The 22,649-nt window shown below is 53.4% G+C and overlaps 1 protein-coding gene across 7 annotated transcripts in view; it reads left to right on the top strand.

Annotated features, from left to right (window-relative positions):
• Positions 1 to 68: 68 nt before the first annotated feature.
• The window catches only part of AGBL5 (ATP/GTP binding protein like 5), a 46,527-nt gene continuing 23,946 nt past the window's right edge, over positions 69 to 22,649 (top strand). For 3 of the 7 annotated variants that reach the window (XM_026658915.2, XM_026658911.2, XM_029913225.1), the window contains exons 1-10: positions 75 to 167; positions 1,120 to 1,224; positions 2,303 to 2,606; positions 3,289 to 3,460; positions 6,374 to 6,540; positions 14,363 to 14,540; positions 17,746 to 17,924; positions 19,245 to 19,773; positions 20,230 to 20,399; positions 22,243 to 22,378. In XM_026658915.2, the coding sequence (XP_026514700.1) occupies positions 2,377 to 2,606; positions 3,289 to 3,460; positions 6,374 to 6,540; positions 14,363 to 14,540; positions 17,746 to 17,924; positions 19,245 to 19,773; positions 20,230 to 20,399; positions 22,243 to 22,378 (1,761 nt within the window). In that variant the 5' untranslated portion in view covers positions 75 to 167; positions 1,120 to 1,224; positions 2,303 to 2,376. Of the gene's footprint in view, positions 206 to 1,119; positions 1,225 to 2,302; positions 2,607 to 3,288; positions 3,518 to 6,373; positions 6,541 to 14,362; positions 14,541 to 17,745; positions 17,925 to 19,244; positions 19,774 to 20,229; positions 20,400 to 22,242; positions 22,379 to 22,649 lie in introns of those variants that run through there. The other 4 variants (XM_026658914.2, XM_026658916.2, XM_026658912.2 and 1 more) reach the window with 4 other exon arrangements.

Here is a 22,649-nt window from a genome sequence, read left to right as displayed (position 1 = left end):
CTGAGGGGAGGGGGCCGGCCAATGGGCGGACGCGTTGCTCTGACGGGAGGGGGCCGGCCAATGGGCGGGCGCGTTGTTGTTGTCGGGCCGGCCGTTGTTTGGGTCTCGAGCGGGGCCGGGCTCCGGGGAGCGGTGAGGATCGGGTTGCCGGGGCCCGGCAGGTGGAGGTGAGAGACTCCGGCTGCGGCTCCTCTACCGGGGCCTGGTAGCGCGAGCGATCCCAACTGCCCCCCCCCCCCCCGCGCGCAACCCCCCCTCGGCCCCGCCCCCCCGCGCGCAACTGCCCCTCGGCCCCGCCCCCCGCGCGCAACTGCCCCTCGGTCCCGCCCCCCGCGCGCTCGGCGCAACTGCCCGCGATGTGCTGTTGCCGGTCTCCTGCCCCCCCCCGTCATGTCTGTGACAAGGCGACGCGCTCTGTGCCCCCCCGGTGTCCCTGCGGCTCCGGCTCCGGGGCTGCGGGACCCCAGGGCCGGTTCCGGAGGTGTCCGGGCCCAGCGCGGGGCCCTGCCCAGTCTGTGCCCGAGGGAGGGGGGGGCTCCGCGCTTCTCGCCGGGCTGGGGCGCGGCACCGCCGCTCACTCGCCTCCTCGTCCGTTCAGTCCCGCCGGGACGGGAGCGGCGGCCGTGTGGCGAGCGGGTGTGGCTGGAAGCGGGCGCTGGGCTCGGGAGCCGGGGGATCTCCAGCTCTCCCCGCGTCTGGAAACTAGTCAGCAGGTCACCAGCAGGGTGTGCTTTGGGGGCCGGTGTCTCGGGCCCTGCCAGGGCTGGAGAGCTGCTTTGATGGCCCAGGCCATGCTCTGTGCACTGGTCTGCCCCAGCGGCAGAAATCTCTGCCCCCTGCTTGCCATCCGTCTCCTTCCCCAGGGCCGGCTCTGGCTTTTTCGCCACCCCAGGCGAAAAAGCCTCCGGCCGCGCCGCCGCCCCCCTCCAGGTGCCGCCCCAAGCACCAGCTTGGGTGCCTGGTGCCTGGAGCCGGCCCTGTCCTTCCCAAAGAGCCCGTGGGAAGAGTTCTCCCTTTCCCCCCGGTAACCGGTTGCTGCCGTTTGATCGAGGTTACTAGGTACGATTGCGCCCCATAATATTGAAATGCCTTTGAGTCGTGTTGTGTTTCACCCCGTAGGTTGGCCAGCTTGAACAATGATTTGGACTTAGAACCATAAAAAGCAGGAGAGAGGAGGATCCGTGAGCAAAACATCTATATTTGGAAGCCTGTTTCATCCAGCAGGTAACAAATGGGATACCCTGAGCTGACCTCTCACTGCCGGGCCCGTTTCCTTCAGCACAACGGATTGGTGCATAGGGAGGTGAACCATGGAGCTTCAACTTGGATTTCATCCTGAAGTTTTGGAGCTCAATACTGTCTCTTGCAAATGTGTGACTGTGATCTCCTCCTTTGTGGAAATGTGATGGCCCAAAACCTTCCTAGATTCTTCCTCTCCTCACTGTTCCCCCTCTGCCCCCCCCCCCAAAAGAAAACAAAAGTCATTTTTATATAAGATGTCTTCAGCGTATAAAGGCTTTAGACTAAATCCATTCCTTGTGATTTCAGGGGTGGATTGATTCCTTGTGTTCATTTCACAAGTCTGTCAATGGTTTCCTCTCAGATTGCTGTCAGGAGAAAAGAGGGGAGCTCTCTCTCTTCGAGGGTGTCCCTCTCTGTTATAATTAAGCTCTGTGCCTTTCCTAGGCTTGGCAACTTTAACTGTTTTCTTTCTTTCTACCTTCTCTTCACACCTCTCAACGGGTGTTATTGTTATTCTTTGGTTAAGATTTTCAAAAGTGGGTGCCTAAAGTTAAGCTCCTAAATCCATATTTAAGCACCTAAATAAGTGGCCTGAGATTGAAAAGCAACGAGTTCCCCGCAGCTCCTGCTGTTGTGTGTCAGTTTAAGTTTGCCAAATGCTGCGGGATCCTTCAGGCTAAAAGGTGCTGTGGAAGCGTAACGAGTACTTTTACGGTGCTGAATAGTGGGCTCACATGTATAGGACATATAGAAAACCAGTCAGTGCCCCAGATAGCCTCCAGTCTCACTTCAGGCCCCACATGCAGCCTGAGCTGAACAAACAGGAGGCAAGGGAAGGTATGTGGATGGCCACATAGTCTGGCAAGGAGTGGTGTGCTATGCAATTTGTGTAGGGGCATAACTTGCTAGCTCAATTCATGTGTTTGTAGCAAAACTTTGAGGGTCTCAGTGAGGGAGCAGGATGAGGCCCTGGAACCAGGAAGGTTCGGTACAATGATCACAAGTTAGCGGTGGCTAGGGAGGAGCTTCTAATGGTTGGGTTGTTTTCTGCGCTCCTCAGCTCTCAGGGACAGCCCCGCAGCAGCCTTGGTGCAGACAAGAGGATGAAATCGCACTCTCGGTGGGGGACTAAACATGGAGATACGCTGCGGCGGCCTCTTGTTCAGTTCCAAGTTTGACTCAGGGAACCTGGCCCATGTGGAGAAGGTGGAACACCAGGAAGGAGAAGGGGACGTAGCTGGGAACAACAGCAGCAGCACTACTGTGTCTGCGGTGTTTGGCAGCTCCCTGCCCACGGCTGACTATGAATTCAATGTGTGGACCAAGCCTGACTGTGCTGAAACGGAGTATGAAAATGGGAACAGGTAAAGGGGCTTGGGAGGATGGTGGAGCTTCTCCTGATGAGCCTTCCTTTCATTCTCCCTGTGCCAGGAGGCAAGGCCGACATGAGCTAACAGCTGGAGCCATGCCAATCCTGGCAGTTTTTTAGCATGTGGCTCTGTTCCTTGGCCATTCCTTGCCTTCTACCCAAAGTGCATAAAGAGCACAGAGAAACCAAAGAGAGCGCCCGCTCTGGCACTCCGAGAATCCCTCTAGGGCCTCACTGCCTCTTGCATCCGTGCTAAGAGTAAAGCTTCTCGCAGGAGGATGCTTAGCTGGCAATTCTGGGGACGATACCCACGGCAGACTAGTATTCAGGTTCTCCTGTAGCACAGTCGGCTTCTGCAGCGCTAACAGGGAAAGAATCAGTCCCTCGAGTCCCTAGAGATCCAGGTGGCTGAGCTGCTGTGGGTAGCTTTGTAGAAAAGAGACACTTTTACATGCCCACTTCTCTGATTATGCTGCACTCTTACTCCAGGAAGCCTGAGGTTGCTGAGGTGACTTAATGCTGGAGTCCAATTCGGGTTCTGACCTTACTGCCAGTGCTGGTGCCCCAGCACCAGAGTTGTGGTGGGGTAGCAGACAGAGCCTGTCTGTGGGATAGAAGAATGTCAGCTCGATGACTCAGCGGACAGACTGACCTGGTCCTCTTTGTGGCATTTTCAGATCCTGGTTTTATTTCAGTGTGAAGGGAGGAGCGCCAGGCAAGCTGATCAAAATCAACATCGTGAACATGAACAAGCAGAGCAAACTCTATTCCCAAGGCATGTCGCCTTTCGTTAGGACCCTGCCTGTCAGGCCCCGCTGGGAGCGCATCCGGGAGCGGCCCACCTTCGAGGTATCCGTGCAGTGAGCGCGTCGGGGGATGCTGCTGCGTGGAGTTGACGGTGGATTGGTGCGTTGGGGTCAGGTCCTGTCTGCAGCTTTGTGACTCTTTAGCATTCTCTTTGGCTCAATGAGCAGCATGTAAGAGAGGGTTTAACTTCATAAAGGAAAATGTGAACTCCTGGGTCTCTGTAACAGTCTTACCATGGAGTCAGACAGTCCCTGTGGGCACTCCCAGTCTCTTTTGCCACCCAGGCAAGCTGGATTTAGTGCTAAATGATCACTTATACCAAAAATCACAAAATATTCAGGTTGCTCCCAGTCCCAAGAGACTAGTTGCTTATCCCAGATCAACTTGTACCTCAGATCTCACACCAAAGACAACATTGGTAGCCAATCCTATAGTAAACTAACTAAGGATTTATTAACTAGGAAAAAAGAATTACAGTATTTACAGATTAAAGCAGGCAACATATACACACACGAGTTCATTCTATGGCTCCACAAGGTGACAGAGATGTAGTAATCTGTCAGAACTGAATGTCTTTTTAGGGCTAACCCAGGGTGACCCGGGGATCTCTGCTTTTTGTTTCTTAAATTCAGCCCTTGTAAGAGTTCAGATAGCAAAGAGATGAAAAAACTTCTTGTCAGCTATCTCTAGTTCCCTCTTCCAGACCTCAAGCTGATGGGACGCATGTAGCACCTTCATGGTTGTAAGAAAGCCATTACACTGGTCTTTGCATTGTGATGTTCCACAATGGCCCATTTAGTCTCGATAGTTCTTCTGGATGGTGTGGGGGTCACTTTTCCTGCCTAGGTTCACAAGTTCAGAGCAGGCATTTTTACACTTGTAAATCAAAACTTACTTATGACCTTATAGCACAGGATACAGGCTATTACAAGCATTTTATAGAGACTAAACACATTCTTACAAGTTCAGCCCCCATCTCAAACAATATTAACATACAGGTGGGCTGGGCTCTTTTCCAGCTATGAATTTGTCAGTGCTCAGCTGACGCCTACAGCCTTGGCAAGAGCTGGCACCTGGTTTACCAGGGTCACGCCCAGGAAACTCCTCCTGCAAACGGAAGATATTTTTTCTCTAATCCTTCAGTTGTAACGATAGCTGGGAAACAGCCTTCCGAACTGAAATGCGATTGTTAAGATAGTTCCGTATTTAAAAAAAAAAACATGAATTGAAAACTGCCAGATTGAGAGTCCCTGAAGGGTTGGTGGAGGTGAGGGGGGCAGAGACACAACCTGGGCAGCAGCAGGACAGCAGTCACACTGACACATGCACTGCTTCACTAATGGGCCTTGTCCCTGCCCTGACATGCACACCTTTGCAGTGAGTTTGGTCTTTTGGCTCCTTCAGCACTTGGCCTTTGGAGAGGCTGGTCTTTGTTATGTGTACAGTTGTTGCTGGGGATGGACTGAAAACCAGTAACCCTTGGATTGTGACTCTTGGTGACTGTTACTCTGAGCTTGGTTTGTTTTAGCAACCAAGCAAGAGTTGAAAGGCTCTTAATTCCATTGCAGATTTCCTGAGGTGGCCTGTCCCATTTCCATGCCTTTCCTTCCTCCCAAAAAACAACCCCAAATGCTTGGGCATTTAACCTTATCAAAAAATATATTATGGAAGGGGTGGGATGTTGCAGCTGGATAATTAGATGACATCAACATTTGCAGCTGAACAGGTTCAGATGGTGTCCCGGAGTCCCGGTCTCTGTGCTCTGGAACAGCTCTGAATGCAGTCAGACAGGAGTAGTGCTCTCAGGGCACATTCTCATTAGGGCAAACCTCCTCGGCTTCAGTGCCTCCTGAGTCTGACCTCGGAGCGTTGGACTCCCTGCAGTGAGTCCACCTGGATGGGACACCTGGGGAAGCCTTACACACCCCCCAACTCTGCAGCCAGCGTGGAAAACAGAAGGTTTATTAGTTGTTGGGAACATAGCGTAGAACAGAGCTTGTAAGCACAGAAATTAGAAACATTCAGCAAAGTCCATCCTGGGAGGGCACAGTCCTAAGCCCTGAACCCTGGGCTGTCCCCTTTTCAGTCCCCCAACCGCTGACTGACCAGCTTCCAGCAGCCCAGCCTCTGTCATGCCCAGTTGCCCGTCCTCCGGCCTTTGTCTCTTTCCCGGGGCAAACAGGGCACCTGGCCTCCCTCTCTCACTTTGTTCTCCAGCATCTCCAGCTGGCTCTTGCAGAGGATGGGCCCTGGCTCTCAATTGCCAGGATACAGAGTGTCGGCCATTGTCTGACCCAGGCAGTCACACCTGCCCTCTAAGGGTCTCTTGTCCCACCACCTAGATGCTTGAGTAACATATGGGGGAAACTGAGGCACACACGCAGTATTCAGACAAAACGTTAAGAACACTCCCACTTTGTCACACATGGGCTAACAGTATTTCAGACTTTGGGTCTCAGCAGATCACCGGAGGGGACAGGAAGGGGTCCCCTGTTCTTTCCTGGACAGTTTTGCACAATTGGCCTGGTGCATTTTGGGACTTTTCACCTTCCTTTGAAGTCTCAAGTCTTGGTCGTTGCTGTTGGGAGGCAGCAAAGTGAGATGGACCAAATGTCTGATCCGGTAAGGCAGAGCCTGTTTTCCTAGGCGGTGGTGTCTGGGCTCCTTAGGGATTCAGAGCAAAGATAGGTGGAAGCTGCTTCAATTGTGGGTTTGACTGCAAACTGCAGCCACTGTTTCGTGGTGATTATAGTACTGGTTATAATGCTAGAGCTGGGGGTGGGGGGGGAAATGGGCATATTTTTAGGTACAATGAGATGCATTGTAGGATGCCAGCCAGTAGCCATATGTGCCATGCTGTGTGCCCCAAGGAGGATGATGGTGCAGGCTCATGGTTCTCTACTCCTGGGAGCCATGCTAGCTGCTCAGCATCTGCTTTGTGTGTGTCTGTCCCAGATGATGGAGACCCAGTTTGTGCTGTCCTTTGTGCACCGCTTCCTGGAGTACCGTGGCACCACCACCTACTTTGCCTTCTGTTACCCCTTCTCATACACGGAGTGCCAGGAGATGTTGGCACAGCTGGACAGCCGCTTCGAGGAGTGTAAATACATGTCACCCAGCAGGTGCGCACCACCCTTGTTACCCTCTCTGCCTGTCTTCCTCCAGCCTTGATATGTTGGCTCTGTTCAAGCGTACCTGTTGCAGTGGTTCTTGCCTGGGTGGGGAGTTGGGGAAATTGTGCCAGCTGCTCTCTTGTTAGCTGCCGTGGGCTTGTGTCTCTTATCTCAGCTCTGGAATGAGCAGCCACAGCCGTTTTATCTGCACCCCTTGGTTCCCAAATGAGTGGTTCTTGGCGAGGGGGCAGGTGAGCAGAGGGTGCCCTTTGGGCTTTATTTCGGGTCTCCTCCGGGAACAGCATTCTCGATCCCAAGGTCAGACCAGCTTCCGTGCGTTCCCTGTGGGTGGGTCCTGAGTGGATCACTAATTTCCATAGCTCTCAGCCGCCTGGGACCCAAGTGTAGGGGACGGGCAGCGGCGGTCTGTAGCATCCCTGGTTTCGCAGCCTCAGTGTTTCATACTGAGGAGCAGAGGTGACGGAGGGTCTGTAATGTGGAGAAGGAGGGAGTGGAACCGCTGCTGCCCCCAACGCTGCCTTTTGAGAGAGGTTCTAGGAGACCTGGCTAAGCAAAGGCTTCATTCCTTTTTAGCTTCCTGGCTGCAGAGCATCATCTCACACAGACCTTTTCCCTCCCCTCGGCAGCCCGATCCCAGGGAAGGTCCGTACCTCCTGGGGCTGATCGTCAGCACCAGGTATTCTGGCTGCATGGCGCTCGCACCAGAGACCCTCCTCTGTTTCTGGGAATTGCTTCTGCTCCCTTTCTCAGAAGCTCATTCTGATCTCTGCAGCACTGTTCTGTGTTGCAGTCTCTCCCACCTCTATTGCTTCCTGGCCCGGAGGCTCTTCCATACTCTGCTGTTATAGACCTAAACCATTTTCCTTAGGCAAGCAGAAAGTAATTCTTTATCTCAAGGCAAATGAAAGGCATTCACTCCTCTCAGTGACCTTGTGAATGTCATTCCTCTGCTGATGGCTTTCCAGGGAGGTTTCAGGGAATCGAAGAAATTAGCAGGATATGAAAAGGCAGTTGATGCTGCCCATGAAACCTGTGGTCTCTGAGCTCAAAGAGCTGCAGTTCCATGACAGCCCCTGGCCTTTCTTCGGCTCTGGTTTGACAGGGCGTGCAGGAGCCAGAGCAGAGACCTCTCACTTGGAGCTTTAGAAAGAGAGAGGAAACTGAACTATGAATCCAGCCAGTTGCTCCATGTTTACATATCTAGCCTGAGAGTTACACAAATTCATCCCATGCTGCTGAAGTCCAGGGCGTTGCCCTAGGGATGAATTTGGCCTCCTAATACCAGTGCTCCCTGCTCTGTCAGGCTGGTGAGTGGGAAATCCCTGTGTGATACTTGGTTGTGCTTCCTGCTGCTTCACTCTCCCTCCCGGGGGTCGCGGGGGTCTCCTTGAGAATTTGGAGCCGCCTTTTCCTTTTGGCTGAGCAAGTTTCCTCTCTCCTGATCCCAGACCAGACTCCTCTGCTGCTTTTGAAGAGTCAATGTCCTCTTGAAAGCTCAGGTCCTTCCACAGGTCTTGGGGTGGTGCCCATGGCAGGACACCTGACTAGAAGAGCCAACAGCAAGCTGTCTGCTCCTGTCCCACTGGAGGGAACCAGTCGCAGCCTGCCCCGGGTGCTTTCTGGGAATGGAGAGCGTTCCCTGAAGAGCCAGTGATGGGCAGGGTTGTAGAATTCAGACATTCTGCGTATTTTCCTTGGATTCCTGCCTTAATCTATGTTGGGAATCTCTTGAATGGAAGTGCCGAGGGGCTTGGGGGAGAACTGTGTTTGTCGACCTTCTCTGCCTGTGCTCATGTCATCTCTCCAGCCTCTGAAGCTGGCATCCAGCCCTCCCGAGAGAGCCTGTCTGCAACTTTCAACTTGCTTCTCTTGGAGCGCTGCTTGCAAAGGGCCCTTTCAGGCAGTGTCAGCCAGCGCCCCCAGGGCAGAATGCTCCTGTGTCTTATGCTGATCCTTTGGCCTGGAGTCCTTGAAGAACCTTGGGTTGAATTTGAGCCCTCTGATTGGGCCCTTTTGCCATTAAGGATTTGTTTTCTTTCATATGTGATCTGTTAGCCTTAGCAACACCTGATCTGTCAGGCTGTTCACGGCATCGTCATGGTGACTGCCTTCGTCTCTTTCCTGTCCTCACCCCCCTTCTGTTTTGAAGCAAGTGGGCTGGGTATCAGATGCCTGATGCCCCCCAGCCTGAAGGATCCTGGGGACATTAGACCACCACTCACCTACATCCCCCCGTCTTGTTATACAATGGATAGTGGCGAACCAGTAGTGGGGCAGAACACCACTTTTAAGCTTAGCTGCCAGCTCTCCCGCCACATCCCTTGTGTTCTATAGCCTGGGATTCTTCATGTCATGGCTCTGTTTCAGATTGAGTCCTGCTGGACGCCGGCAGCCAGAGCTGGCCCTAGACATGTACACTGCTTGTATGCATGGCTTCCTGCCTTCTGCATGTGTTCTGGACTGATGGCTCCCTCCCCAGGGCTCTGCAGTGCCCAACCTGATTTCCCTCTCCACACCTCCCTTTGAATTCAGTAGCTCAGTCTGTTTTGAATCCATGCTTCCAGCTGTGTCCCCCACACCCACCTAGATCATATAGACATCCGAAAGAGGGGCACCAGAGGATTGGCCCGCGGCAGCTTGATCCAGCTGCTCCCCTTCCTTTTGACTTGGTCTTTGGTCTCTCGGTGCATCCCTGTATTGGGGCAACAGCTGAGCAGAGACTTCACCTGACTTTTCCACTCCCATGCTCTCAGGCAGGAGCAGAAGTTACAGCCTCCCCAGCAGAGGCCTCAAAATGAGCACGACCAACAGAGGAGCACTAGGGCTGGGCCATTCATAGGGGCTGGCTAGGTGATGGGAGGGTCTCTGGGCTGCTGTCACCAGAGCGCAGAGGGAAGAATCCTTCAGGTCAGCTGGTGCCTAGATGCTCCTTGGGGGAGGAGAGGGCCAGGGAGGACAGGAGTACTGCTGAGATCAAAAAGCCTGGGGAAAGAATAAGTCTGTATGCTGTGAAATGGAATTGGGGGTGGGGAAGGACAGGGGGACGATAGACCAGAAGAGGAAGAGAGTGTCGGGGAGATGGAAGGATAAACCAGAGACACAAACTGGCAGTTAAAGAAGTGTTAAATGTTTTAGAGCAATTAGCGAGAGGGAAGGGGCTGAGGGAGAGATTACAGCCAGGTGCACGGAAAGAGCCTGAAGCCAGGGAGATGTCGTAACATTGTCAGTGATGGAGAATCTACCACGACCCTTGGAAAAATATTCCAGTGGTTAATTACTCTCCCTGTTAATAATTTATACCTTATTTCCAGTCTGAGTTTGTCTAGACTTAATCTCCAGCCCTTGGATCATGTTAGACCTTTCTCTGATAGATTGCAGAGCCCCCATTATCAAAGAAGTTTCCCCCCTGTAGGTACTTACAGACTGTGATCAAGTCACCCCTTCACCTTCTCTTTGTTAGACTCAAGAAACTAAGGCTAGATATACACTACAGCGGGGGGTCGACCTAAGATACGCAACTTCAGCTACGTGAATAGCGTAGCTGAAGTGGCGTATTTTAGGTCGACTTACCTGGCTGTGAGGACGGCGGCAAGTCGATCGCTGCCGCGCCGCCGTCGACTCTGCTACCACCTCTTGCCGCGGTGGATTTCCGGAGTCGACGGCAGAGCCATCAGGGATCGATTTTATTGCGTCTTCACTAGACGCGATAAGTCGATCCCCGATAGACCGATTACTACCCGCCGATCCGGCGGGTAGTGAAGACGTGCCCTCAGTCTATTGAATCTATGGCTATAAGGCAGGTTTTCTAATTATAGAATCATTCTTGTGGCTCTTCTCTGCACACGCCACAATTCAAGAAGAATGTTGTTAAATTGGAGACACCAGAATTGGACACAGGATTCCAGCAGAGGTTGCACCAGAGCCAAGTACTGAGGTCAAATAACCTCTCTACTCCTACTCAAATCCCCTCAGGATGGCATTTGCTCTTTTAGCAACAGCTTTGCACTGAGAGCTCGTCTTGAGCTGGTTCTCCATCACAGCCCCCAGAATCCTGCCAGGATAGTCCCCCAGCCTGTAAGAATGGCTGCCGGTTTTGTTCCTAGATGTACACATTGACATTTGGCTGTATTAAAATGCATACTGTTTGCTTGCGCACGGCTTACCAAGTGATCCAGATTGCTCTGATTCAGTGACCTGTCCTCTTCGCTATTTACCATTTCCCCCAATTTTTGTGTCATCGGCAAACTTTATCAATGATGATTTTGGTTTTTTCCAGGTCATTGATAAAAATGTTAAATAGCTTAGGGCCAAGAACGGATCCCTCTGGGAACCCATTGGAAACGCCCACTCGATGACGATTCTCTGCTTACAGATAACCTGGCACACAGTAAATGGATTAAAAGCTGGCTAATTGTATGTCATTCTAGTTTTTAATTAAAATGTCAGGTGGTACCAAGTCAGATGCCTTAGAGATGTCTATTAGGTGAACACTATTCCCTTTATCAACCAAACTTGTAATCTCATCAAAGAAAGAGATCAGGTTATTTGGAAAGGATCTGTTTTTCCTAAACCCATTAATTATATTATCCTCCTTTAATTCTTTATTAATGAGCCCCATACCATGATATTGCCCGGGATTGCTGTGAGATGACAGGCCTATAGTTACCAGGGTCATCCCGTTCTCACAAGTTTACTGCTCAGCTCCGCTCACAGCTCTCACTGTCAGCTGAAATGTAACAGGTTCAGCTGCATTCGTGATCTTCCCTCGGCTTTCCCCATTCTCTTGTAACTGCATCCTTTACTCTATCAGGGAAAGAGTTTAAGGTAAGAAGAGCCCATTGGATATTCCATCTGACCTGCTGTGTATCGCAGGCTGTTAAACATCACCAGTTACCCCTGTAATGAGCCCAACAGCTTGTGTTTGGCTCAGGCATTTCCCAGAAAACCATCAAGAGACTTCCCTCAGCAGCTTGTTCCCAGGGTTAATCACCCACAGGGCTTGTCTACACTTACCAGGGGTTGATGCACAGCGATCAATGCATCGGCCGTCAATTTAGTGGGTCTAGTGAAGACCCTCTAAATCGACCGCAGATCGCTCTCCCGTCGACTCCTGTACTCCACCTGAACGAGAAGTGCAAGGGGAGTCGACGGGAGACATCGCGTAGTGTGGACCCCGCGGTATGTAAAGCTAAGTACGTCGACTTCAGCTACATGAATAACGTAGCTGAAGTTGTTTTAACTAGATCGGTTTCCCCCCCCCCCCCCGTAGTGTAGACAAGGCTTCAGTGTTTAAAAAATGTTTTACTTCTCATTTGAATTTGTCTTCCAGCTGGTGGCTTGTGTTTATGCCTTTTCCTGCTAAATTCAAGAGCCCTTTGGGACATAGTATTTTCTCCCCAGGCAGGTACTGACACACTGTACTCAAGGCACCTCTGTCATCGTTTTGATCATGTTAGCAGCTGGAGCTCGTCCGGTCTCTCACTGGACGGCATTTCCTCTGGCTCTTGAATCATTTTTGTGGCTCTTTTCTGCACTCTCTTTTTTCAACATTTTTTAAAATGTGGACTCCAGAGCTGGACGCCATGTTCCAGTGTCGGTCTCCCCAGTGCCATATAAGGAGGGACAATCACCTCCTTGCTCCTACTCACCACCACCCTCTGTCCTGTGGGCATCACCTGTGATTCCTCTGGCTCTGGACCTGCACGTCCAGGCCAGGGCTGCTTGTTGCTTTCTGTACAGCGGTCCAAGGTGCAGCCTTTCACCACCTTCCCTATTGCCTCATACAGGTGTCAGGGAGCCACGGGGTCTGTGCCGCACCCCAGCTTTGGAATGGTCTCTGGGAGGAACCCCTACAGTATGCCAGACCCCCCAGGGGTCCCACTCTTCCTCCAGGGTAAGCCACAAGGCTTCCCCCTCCCTCCCCCAAAACTGGGCCTCTGAGCCTGCAGACCCCCTGCTTCACGTTGTGAGCCTGGTTTAGGAAGTTCCACTGAGCCAGACCCTGGGGGAGACGTGTCCTCTCCTCACGGATCAGTGCCCCTCGCCCAGTGTCTGCAGGGACACTCACCCAGCGCTGTGAAACCAGGCGGGTTTATTGGTCACCTGGCACACGGCCCAGCCCGGCCCAGCCTGGTCAGCCAGCGTCCAGCCCAGCTGCAGTGACTCCCGTGGTTCAAGCTCTGTCTCCAGCCCCCACCTCTTATCCTCACACCTCCCCAGTCCATTGTTCTCGAGCTGGGAACATGGCTCAGCCTCCTTGCTGAGAGATGGGGAAATCCATCTGCCTCTGGAGCCAGGGTTGCCAGAGGTAAATGTCCTGGGGACTGGATCTGCCGTTGTCTTCTCGGATTCTCCGTGGATAGGGGTCTACCTCAGCCAGTCCTTTACCAGTGTCCCATCCCAGCTCAGACCACTGGGCGCCATTCACACTTACGTCTCCCAGCCTCCCTGAGAGCAAACAGTCCCTTTCCCCTCACTGGGTAACACTGCTACTTATAGGGGAAACTGAGGCACACACCGGCTTCATACAAATATTTCAAAAATGTCCACTTCGTCCCCATAGGCCATTCCTCGTCTGCCCTGTTTGGTTATTGCTGCCTCTTCTTCTCTGGCCTCCTGGGTGCCTCTTGGGTCTGTCCAGAATGCTGTTGCTGAGAGCTCATTTTCCTGGCCATCACTCTGGCCGTGTCAGCCCCTCGGGATCCCTGCACTGCGTCCTCTGTACCCTGTGCAAGCTGCTTGTCGCTCCTTGCACAACTCTGCTCCTTCCTTGGCCTGCTCTTGTCTCACTAGGGCACCCCTCCTCCTGCAAGCAGCACCAGCCTTTATTACCCATCCAGCTGCCCCTCCCACAGGCAGTGCCCTCCTTGAACTGATCTGTAAAGAGGCAACCGGGTCCTTCCTTAACACCCTCCCCAAGATCATAGAATCTTAGAATATCAGGGTTGGAAGGGACCTCAGGAGGTATCTAGTCCAACCCCCTGCTCAAAGCAGGACCAGTCCCCAACTAAATCATCCCAGCCAGGGCTTTGTCAAACCTGACCTTAAAAACCTAAAAAAATGCACCTGTGGCGATCTGTAGGCTGAACTGGTAGGGAGCTGGCAGGGACCAGTGAGTCCAGTGCCTCCTGTTGACACAACCCACCACTCTCAAACCTGCAAAACGTGCCCATGGCCCCATCATCCTGAGCACCTGCCTCCCTCACCCACTCCCTCCACCTGCGAGTTACACGAGCTGGGGTGTCTGCTCTGCCGTGGGGCGAGGGCAGTGTCTCCGTACATGTTTGTGCATCACCCACGATGGTCCTGAGTGGCCTGTGGGCGCTGCTGCAGTGGAAATAATAAAGAAGTGGTACATAGGGCTGGGCTCCAGATTCCAGGCAAGACTCAGAACTAGACGAGAGCAGGGTGGCTTAGGGCTTCCTGCACTTAGACTGGATAGCCAAGCCAGGCTGGAGGCCTCACCCAGGGGCCCCAGAACTGTTCTGGGGGATGGGAGGAGAGCAGGCACTGAGGGAAGCCAGGAGAAGGTAACTTCCTCCCAAAGGGAATGCAGAATGGAGCCTGGGAAGGCTGTTGGCAGGACACCCGCTGCTTGGATTGGTGGCCACCTTCCAAACTCAGGTGGGACTCTGCTAGTCCTCCTTGATGGGGCCTGTCCCCTGGCTGGGAAGGTGGGTACCCCTCCCTAGTGCTGAGGCCTGGGATTCCCTTTTCCAGGAGTGCTCAGCTGGTATGTGGGGGGAGCTGCCCTTCCTTCCTCGACTGTCACAACTGCTCTTCAGGGCCTTTCTGCATCTCCCCCCCGCAGCACCCTCGACTCCATCTATTACCATCGAGAGCTGCTGTGCCACTCCCTGGACAATCTGCGGGTGGACTTGCTCACCGTCACCTCGTGCCATGGCATGAGGGAGGAGCGCGAGCCCAGGCTGGACAACGTATTCCCTGACGAAGCCACTCCTCGTCCGCATTGCTTTGCAGGGAAGAGGGTGAGTCGCTGGCTGCCTCTGGGTGGGGATGGGGACTGGACTGCCTGGGAGCCCTGGGACGGACATCCTGCCAGCAGACTGGCTGTCCTGCTTGCTGGCATGTCTGCCCCCTGGCAGTTCCTTGAGTCCAAGCACGGAGGATGCAGGGAACAGCCTTGTCCTCATGGTGGGAAACATCCCTTAGAGGAAGACGTATTAACGGGGATAACCTATATCCCAGTAAAGAGGAGAAGATAGAAGTTAATAAAGTACAGGCAGGATCTGAAGAGAAACCATTCAATGAAAGAGAGCCCCATTCAATGACATCAAATGAATGCAGACAACTAAATAGTGACAAATGTAAGTGCTGGTATACAAATGCTAGAAGTCTAAATACTAAGATGGGTGACCTCGAGTGCCGGATATTCGATGCTGATAGGCATCTCAGAAATGTGGTGGAACGCTAATCAATGGGACACAGTAATACCAGGGTACAAAATATACAGGAATGACAACTGGTTGCGCTGGTTGGGGAGTGGCACTATATGGGAAAGAAAGCGTAGTCACATATAGTGAAAATTTTAAATTAAACAAACTGAACCATAGAATCTCCATGGATAGAAATTCCAAGCTTGAATAACAAGAATATAGTAGTAGGGATGTATTACCGACCACCTGACCAGGATGGCGATAGTGATTGTGAAAGGCTCAGGGAGACTAGAGAGGCTATAAAATTAGAAAACTCAGTAATAATTGGGGATTTCAGCTATCCCCATACTGATTCACCTCAGGATGGGATGCAGAGATAACATTTCTAGACACCATTAATAGCTGCTTCATGGTGCAGCTAGTCTGGGAACCCACAAGGGAAGAGGAAATTCTTGATTTAGTCTTAAGTGGCTGACAGGGTCTGGTCCAAGAGGTGAATATAGCTGAATCGCTCGGTAATAGTGACCATAACGGTATTAAATGTAATATCTTTTGGCGGGGTAATACCAAGAAACCCATCACAGTCACTTTTAACTTCGAAAAGAGGAACTACACAGAAAGGAGGACATTAGTTAAACGGAAATTAAAAGGAATAGTCGCAAGAGTGAAATGCCTGCAAGCTGCATGGAAATGCTTTAAAAACGCCATAAGAAAGTACACACTTAATTTGAGCCCCCAAATAAAAAAAACAGAGGACCAAAAAACAGTGAGGTGGCAAAATTTGCAGATGATACAAAACTCAGGATGGTTAAGTCCCAGGCAGACTGCGAAGAGCTACAAAAGGATCTCACAAAACTGGGTGACTGGGCAACAAAATGGCAGATGAAGTTCAGTGTTGATAAATGCAAAGAAACTCACATTGGAAAACAGAATCTCAACTCAACATATAAAATAATGGGGTCTAAATTAGCTGTTACCACTCAAGAAAGAGATCGTGGAGTCACTGTGGATAGTTCTCTGAAAACATCCACTCAATGTGCAGCGGCAGTCAAAAAAGTGAACAGGATGTTGAGAATCATTAGGAAAGGGATAGATAATGAGACAGAAAATATCATATTGCCTATATATAAATCCATGGTACACCCACAGCTTGAATACTGCGTGCAGATATGGTCACCCCATCTGAAAAAAAAGATATATAGGAATTGGAAACGGTACAGAAAAGGGCAACAAAAATTATTAGGGGTATGGAACAGCTTCCATATGAAGAGAGAGTAATAGGACTGGGACTTTTCAGCTTGGAAAAAAGATGAGTAAGGGGGGATATAATAGAGGTCTGTAAAATCATGCCTGGTGTGGAGAAAGTAACACAAGAACTAGGGGTCACCAAATGAAATTAATAGGCAGCAGGTTTAAAACAAAAAAGTATTTTTCACACAACATGCAGTCAGTCTGTGGAACTCTTTGCCAAAGGATGTTGTGAAGGCCAAGACTATAACAGGGTTCAAAAAAGAACTAGGTATATTCATGGAGGATAGGTCCATCAATGGCAATTAGCCAGGCTGGACAGGGATGGTGTCCCTAGCCTCTGTTTGCCAGGAGCTGGGAACCGGTGACAGGGGCTGGATCACTTGATGATTCCCTGTTCTGTTCATTCCCTCTGGGGCACCTGGCACTGGGTGCTGTTGGGCTAGATCAGGGGTTCTCAAACTGGGAGTCGGGCCCCCTCAGGGGGTCGTGAGGTTATTGCCTGGGGGGTCGTGAGCTGTCAATCTCCACTCCAAACCCTGCTTTGCTTCCAGCATTTATAATGGTGTTAAATATATAAAAAGTGTTTTTAATTTATAATGGGGGGTTACCAGTAAAAAAAAGTTTGAGAGCCACTGGGCTAGATGGACCTTTGGTCTGACCCAACATGACTGTTCTTATGGTCTTATAGGTTAAAATAGCACTATGTCTAAACAACAGAGTAGGAGAGGCGGTTACAGACAAAAAGGCATCCTTTAAGAATTGGAAGTCAGATCCTACTGAGAAAATAGAAAGGAGCATAAACTCTGACGAGTCAAGTGTAAAAGAATAATCAGGTAGGCCAAAAAAGAATCTGAAGAGCAACTAGCAAAAGACACAAAAAGTAAGAGCAAAACCAGCCAGTCAGTGGGGCCAGTGGACGATCATAGAATCATAGCAGATTAGGGTTGGAAGAGACCTCAGGAGGTATCTAGTCCAACCCCCTGCTCAAAGCAGACCAATTCCCAACTAAATCATCCCAGCCAGGGCTTTGTCAAGCCGGGCCTTAAAAACCTCTAAGGAAGGAGATTCCACCAGCTCCCTAGGTAACCCAGGAGCACTCAAGGAAGACAAGGCCATTGCAGAGAAGCTAAACGAATTCTTTGCATTGGCCTTCACTGCAGAGGGAGATTGCCCCACCTGAGCCATTTTCTTTTTAGGTGACAAATCTGAGGAACTGTCCCAGACTGAGGTGGTGGAGGAGGAGGTTTTGGATTTAGATAGTGGCAGGATGATATTTTCTATCCCTTTCCTAGCAGTTCCTAACATTCTGTTAGCTTTTCTGACTGCTGCCGCCCATTGAAACGGAACCTGCTTGGAGTGTTCAGATGCGGTGAGCTTGGGCTCGCACCCGGCACCGGTGGGCCAGATTCTTGGGGTGGGATGTGGGGTGGAGCCCTGGGAAATGTGCAGTCCCTGGGCTGACAGTGGCTGGAGCTCCAGAGCGGCTGGGTGTGTCGTGCAAGGTTGGGAAGGGAACAGTCGGTAGCTCTGAATGTCTCTCCCCTAGGTCTTCTTCCTGAGCAGCAGAGTTCACCCAGGGGAAACGCCCTCCAGCTTCGTCTTCAATGGCTTCCTGGAGTTCATCCTGCGGGAGGACGATCCCCGAGCCCAGATGCTGAGGCGCATGTTTGTCTTCAAGCTCATCCCCATGCTGAACCCGGATGGCGTGGTGCGAGGCCATTACCGGTGAGAGCTGTGCTGACTGCGGATGCTGCCCCCGCCCCTGCTGGGCTGGGTTTCTCTCTTGCATACCTCCCTGGAGGCAGAGGCTAGGCTCGCGTGCTGGCAGGAGCGCTGGGGGGCTGGCGGTAATGAACAGAGCTAGACGCCAGCTCCGGGGCAGCTGGGAACCAGCCTGGGTTGAGCTGTTGACAGGTTCTGTTTGCATCAGAACCTCCCAGTGAGGCAGGAGCTGAGTTTGGCAGAGTTTAGAGCCCATGACGCTCGGGTCAGGGCCAGCTCTAGTTTGGAGCCCGCTACATATCTCCAGAGGGACACAAACACGTTTAAAGTCCATGATCCCACCCAGGTGTTTGGTAGCCTCAGTCACTTGCCAAACCATGTGCAGAGCTTAGAGCGAAGGGGCAAGAATCACTGGCCCGGAGCAGAGCTCCAGGTTTTCCTGCCTGAGTGGCTGACCTCCCCAGCGCCTGCCGCGCACGGTGTCAGGAGCAGACGTGCTGCTTGTGAGCAGGGCTCCAGTTGGCAGCAGACACTGCTGATTGACCCCAAGGTCCAGCCTGCACAGAGCCTGTTGGTGGGAGGGCTGCAGCTCGCCGCCTCGTTGGCCTTGCGAGAGAGCAGGGCTGTGTCTGACGCACACCTGGCCGCTCCCTTCGAGCTGTGACTTAGTTGGTAGCCGGGCTCTGAGCTGTGGTGTGTCACAACAGCAGCTCCTGCTGGCCACTGAAGGAGCTGCAGCACCACTATCTGTGAGCACAACCAGCCATTCAGGAAGGGGAGACGCTCCAGAGTCTGGTAGCAATGGGTTGTCTCTTGGCCAGGGGCCCCCTCGAGCTGGTACAAGTGAGTGGGGATGGGCGAATAGGGCAGGGTGTCTGTAGCTGAGCTTTAGACCCCGCAGCATGGTCTGAACCCCTGGAGATACGAGCTTCTCCTTGCAGTGACTTAAGCTGAAGGAGTGAGTGCTGCGGGGGGAGAAGGGGAGCCTCTGGGAGGGCCAGAAGGCCTTCTCCTTCAGTAACTCCCCCGATCTCCCTGAAGAGGCAGTGCTGCCCCCTTTGAGTTGCCTCTGTGCCTTGTGAAGGTCTGATGATGGCTCCTTCAGCCTCAGTGGAGCCTCCAGCAGCTTGCTGCATGCTCTGTCCAGCCCTGGGGGTGGAGGGTAGCATTTGCTGGCCCACCGCAGGGTGGGGGAGGAGATCCATGGGAAGGACTCTGGGCCCAGCCCCTGCTTCGGCAGCATGCCCTGAGGCCTGCAGTGCCCGGCAGAGAGCATCCAGCTGGGGACAGGTAGGTGTCATGTTTCCCCTTTCCCTTCTGCAGAACCGATGCCCGGGGGGTGAACCTGAACCGCCAGTATCTGAGCCCTGATGCAGAGCTGCACCCTGCTGTGTTCGGAGCCAAAGCCGTGCTCCTTTACCATCACATCCACAGCCGTGGCCCATCCGGCGCTCCCGACTGGAGGGCACATGCCTCCCCGCTCACCTCCACCTCGCTAAGCACAAAATCTTCCCACCATTCCATCTACAACTGCACCCTGGCCCCGGAGGCTCCTCTGTCGGAGCTGGAGAAAGCCAACAACCTCCGCAACCACCCCAGCACCTATCTCACGCTTTCTCAGGACCCCCAGCCGCTGGAAGCACCTGCTGTCGAGCTGGGGAACAAGGACCAAGCTGTGTGGATCCTGCCTTCGGAGCCCACCGGGGAGCACTGTGAGAGGAAAGCCGAGACCCCCCTGGAAGCCGTCCTGCCCCAGGAGAGCGGGCTGGCGTACTACGTGGATCTGCACGGGCACGCCTCCAAGCGCGGCTGCTTCATGTATGGCAACAGCTTCAGCGAGGAGAACGCCCAGGTGAGGGCAGGGGCGGCGGCCGCTCAGCAGTGGGGGGATTCTGTCACCCTGGCGCCTGCTGCCTCCCCCAGGGCTGGGAAAAGGGGGAGTCCTGCTTTTTAAACCCAGACATAAATTGAGTTCAGCATGGGGTGAGGCCGGAGGGGGAGAATTCAGGATGGGGGTTGGCACAAGGCTGGCATAAATGCGTGGGGATTCGGGGGGCGTGCGCAGGCTGGGGGGAAGCAGGAGAGGTGCATCTGGCTGGAGTGGGGGGCTGGGCTGGCTGACGGGGAGGAGAAATGTGCAGTACAACTCAGGGCCTGAGAGCCTGGTACTGAGCTGCAGTGACACTGGAGTTCGTGGTGCTCCAGTCAGCTGTGTCTCTTAGCAGTACTTGGCTTGCCTCGGGAGCCAGCGGTGTGCCCGCACCATGTGGGCACTGCCCGACCTCTGTCTGCCTCTCTCAACCCGTAGGTGGAAAATATGCTGTTCCCGAAACTCATCTCCTTGAACTCAGCTCACTTTGACTTCATGGGCTGCAACTTCTCGGAGAAGAACATGTACGCCAGAGACAAGCGGGACGGGCAGTCGAAGGAGGGCAGTGGACGAGTGGCTATCTACAAGGCCTCGGGCATCATTCACAGGTGTGCGGGCCCCTCGCGGGAGCTCTCCCCAGCCCTTCAGGCTGCTCGCGTAGTGTCAGCACCACCTGGTTTAGAGCAGCTGCTCCCCCACATCACCACGCAGCGGGACACTGGGCTGAACCAGTGCTGTGGCTGTAGAGGAAATGCTCCGTGGCTCCATGGCCAGCATATGGGGCCAGCCTGGGGTCTGCACAGGCTCTGCCAGAAAGGCGTAAGCTCCGTTTGATGCCCGGCATAGGCAAGAGCAAGGATTGGTGCCCTGCCATGCCCACCTCTCTTGCCTGCCTGTGCCTGGCCCTGCAGCGGCTCCATGTGGGCTGGCCAGCAGTGGGGCCCAGCCCAGAGGCTCAGTGTTAGTAGGAACCAGCCAGGACCTGGAATCCCAGCACTAGGGTTCCACCATATGGCTTCAGTGGCCATAGCTGAGATCTGGCTACTTGCTGTGATAAGCTCAGTCACCCCTGCTGTGAGTCCAGGTGGGAGCGGGTGCTGCTGTGGGTGCCCTGCCCCCACACGGGGGGCTGGCTGAGCCTCCCCTCTCGCTGGGGGTTGCTGGCATTGAAGTTTGCCTGTCTGTTTAGTTTGGCTCTGCAGGCCCTGGGCGTTCGGAGCTGTTTGCATGCAGGTGCCGCTAGCCCTGCTGCTTTCAGGGGAGGGCTCGGGAGTCCTGAAAAAAGGCTCTGGCTTTTCCTGCTACAACTAGAGTGCAGTGATGGGGCGTGCAGTGAGTTCCCTCTCCTGGCTCCTTGCGCCCCGCTTCCTGGGGGGAGTGCTCAGCAGAGCTGGGATGCTTGGAAACCAGTCCTGGTCTCGGCTTGGCTCCTCCCACCTGGAGCCACCTCCATTCTTTAGAGGAGGCTGTCTGGCTGCAGGAGGAAGGAGAGCAGCTGGTCGGCACCAGGAAGCCGTGTGGACAGGACATAGGACATCTGCTCTGTCACTACCCAGCTGTGACCTTGGACAGGTCCCATTGCCTCCCTGAGCGTCTCTGTCTTGTGTAGGTTTCAGAGCGGAGCCGTGTTAGTCTGTATCAGCAAAAACAACGAGGAGTCCTTGTGGCACCTCAGAGACTAACACATTTATTTAGGCATAAGCTTTCGTGGGCTAGAACCCACTTCATCAGCTGCATGGAGTGGAAAATACAGTAAGCTGGATATATATACAGCACATGAAAAGATGGGAGTTTCCTTACCAAGTTGGGGTCAGTCTAACGAGACAATTCAATTAACAGTAGAATATGAAGGGAGGAAAAATCACGTTTGTAGTGGGAATGAGAGTGGCCCATTTCAGACAGTTGACAAGAAGGTGTGAGTAACCGCAGGGGGAAGTTAGTTTGTGTAATGACCCATCCACTCCCAGTCTTTATTCAGGCCTAATTTGATGGTCTGTCTTGTGTAATTAGTCCAGAGGGGCTATGTGTGTGCAGCTGCCAGCGCAGCGGGGGTCTCGGAGCGTGTGTAATAGAACCAATAACAAGGGACTGCAGCTGTGCGTCTGGGCCCTGCCTTAGAGAGACGGCCCCAGCACGGGCCGTGCTGATGCAGTGGGAGGTGGCCCCCCCGCCAAGGATTGCTGTGCTCAGGGAAGGGGTTTGTAGCAAGACGTGCTGGGAAAGGGCTGCTCACCTCTGCAATGAGAATGGTGGTCCTGGCTGTCCTGCTGTCAGGACAGTGGTCCTGTTTCAGTGAGGGCTGCCGGTGAGAGGTGCCCCTCGGAGATGCTGAGAGGGGTGTCGTGTCGTTTGCTCTGGGTGCATGTCTCTGGAGCCTGGGAATAGTAATGGGGACAGTGCTGGTCCTCGTGGTGTGGATGAAGTGACATGGGCTTCCCTTGTGTTTCCTAGCTACACACTGGAGTGCAACTATAACACCGGGCGCTCAGTGAACAGCATCCCCATGGCCTGCCACGACAATGGGCGGGCGAGCCCTCCACCCCCTCCAACCTTCCCCACCAAGTACACCGTGGAGCTGTTTGAGCAGGTAACGCGACTGGCTTGGTCACTCACGGTGCCTCACGGAGCCATATGAGGGGGAACCTGGCGGGCTTGATCGCACGCAGTGCCTTGCGGAGCCATATGAGCAGGGAAACCGGCAGGTGCAATCACTCTCAATGCCTTGTGGAGCTGTATGAGCGGGGAACCGGGCAGGCTCCGTCACTCGCGGTTCCTCGCGGAGCCGGACGAGCAGGGAACCCGGCAGGCTCCGTCACTCGCGGTTCCTCGCGGAGCCGGACGAGCGGGGAACCCGGCAG

This window comes from Terrapene carolina, unplaced genomic scaffold, assembly GCF_002925995.2.
Source record: "Terrapene carolina triunguis isolate 2854851 unplaced genomic scaffold, T_m_triunguis-2.0 Scaffold523, whole genome shotgun sequence".
NCBI classification, from domain to species: Eukaryota; Metazoa; Chordata; order Testudines; family Emydidae; genus Terrapene; species Terrapene triunguis.
Note: the sequence above shows the minus strand (reverse complement) of the source record. Positions and strands in the feature narration are given on the sequence as shown.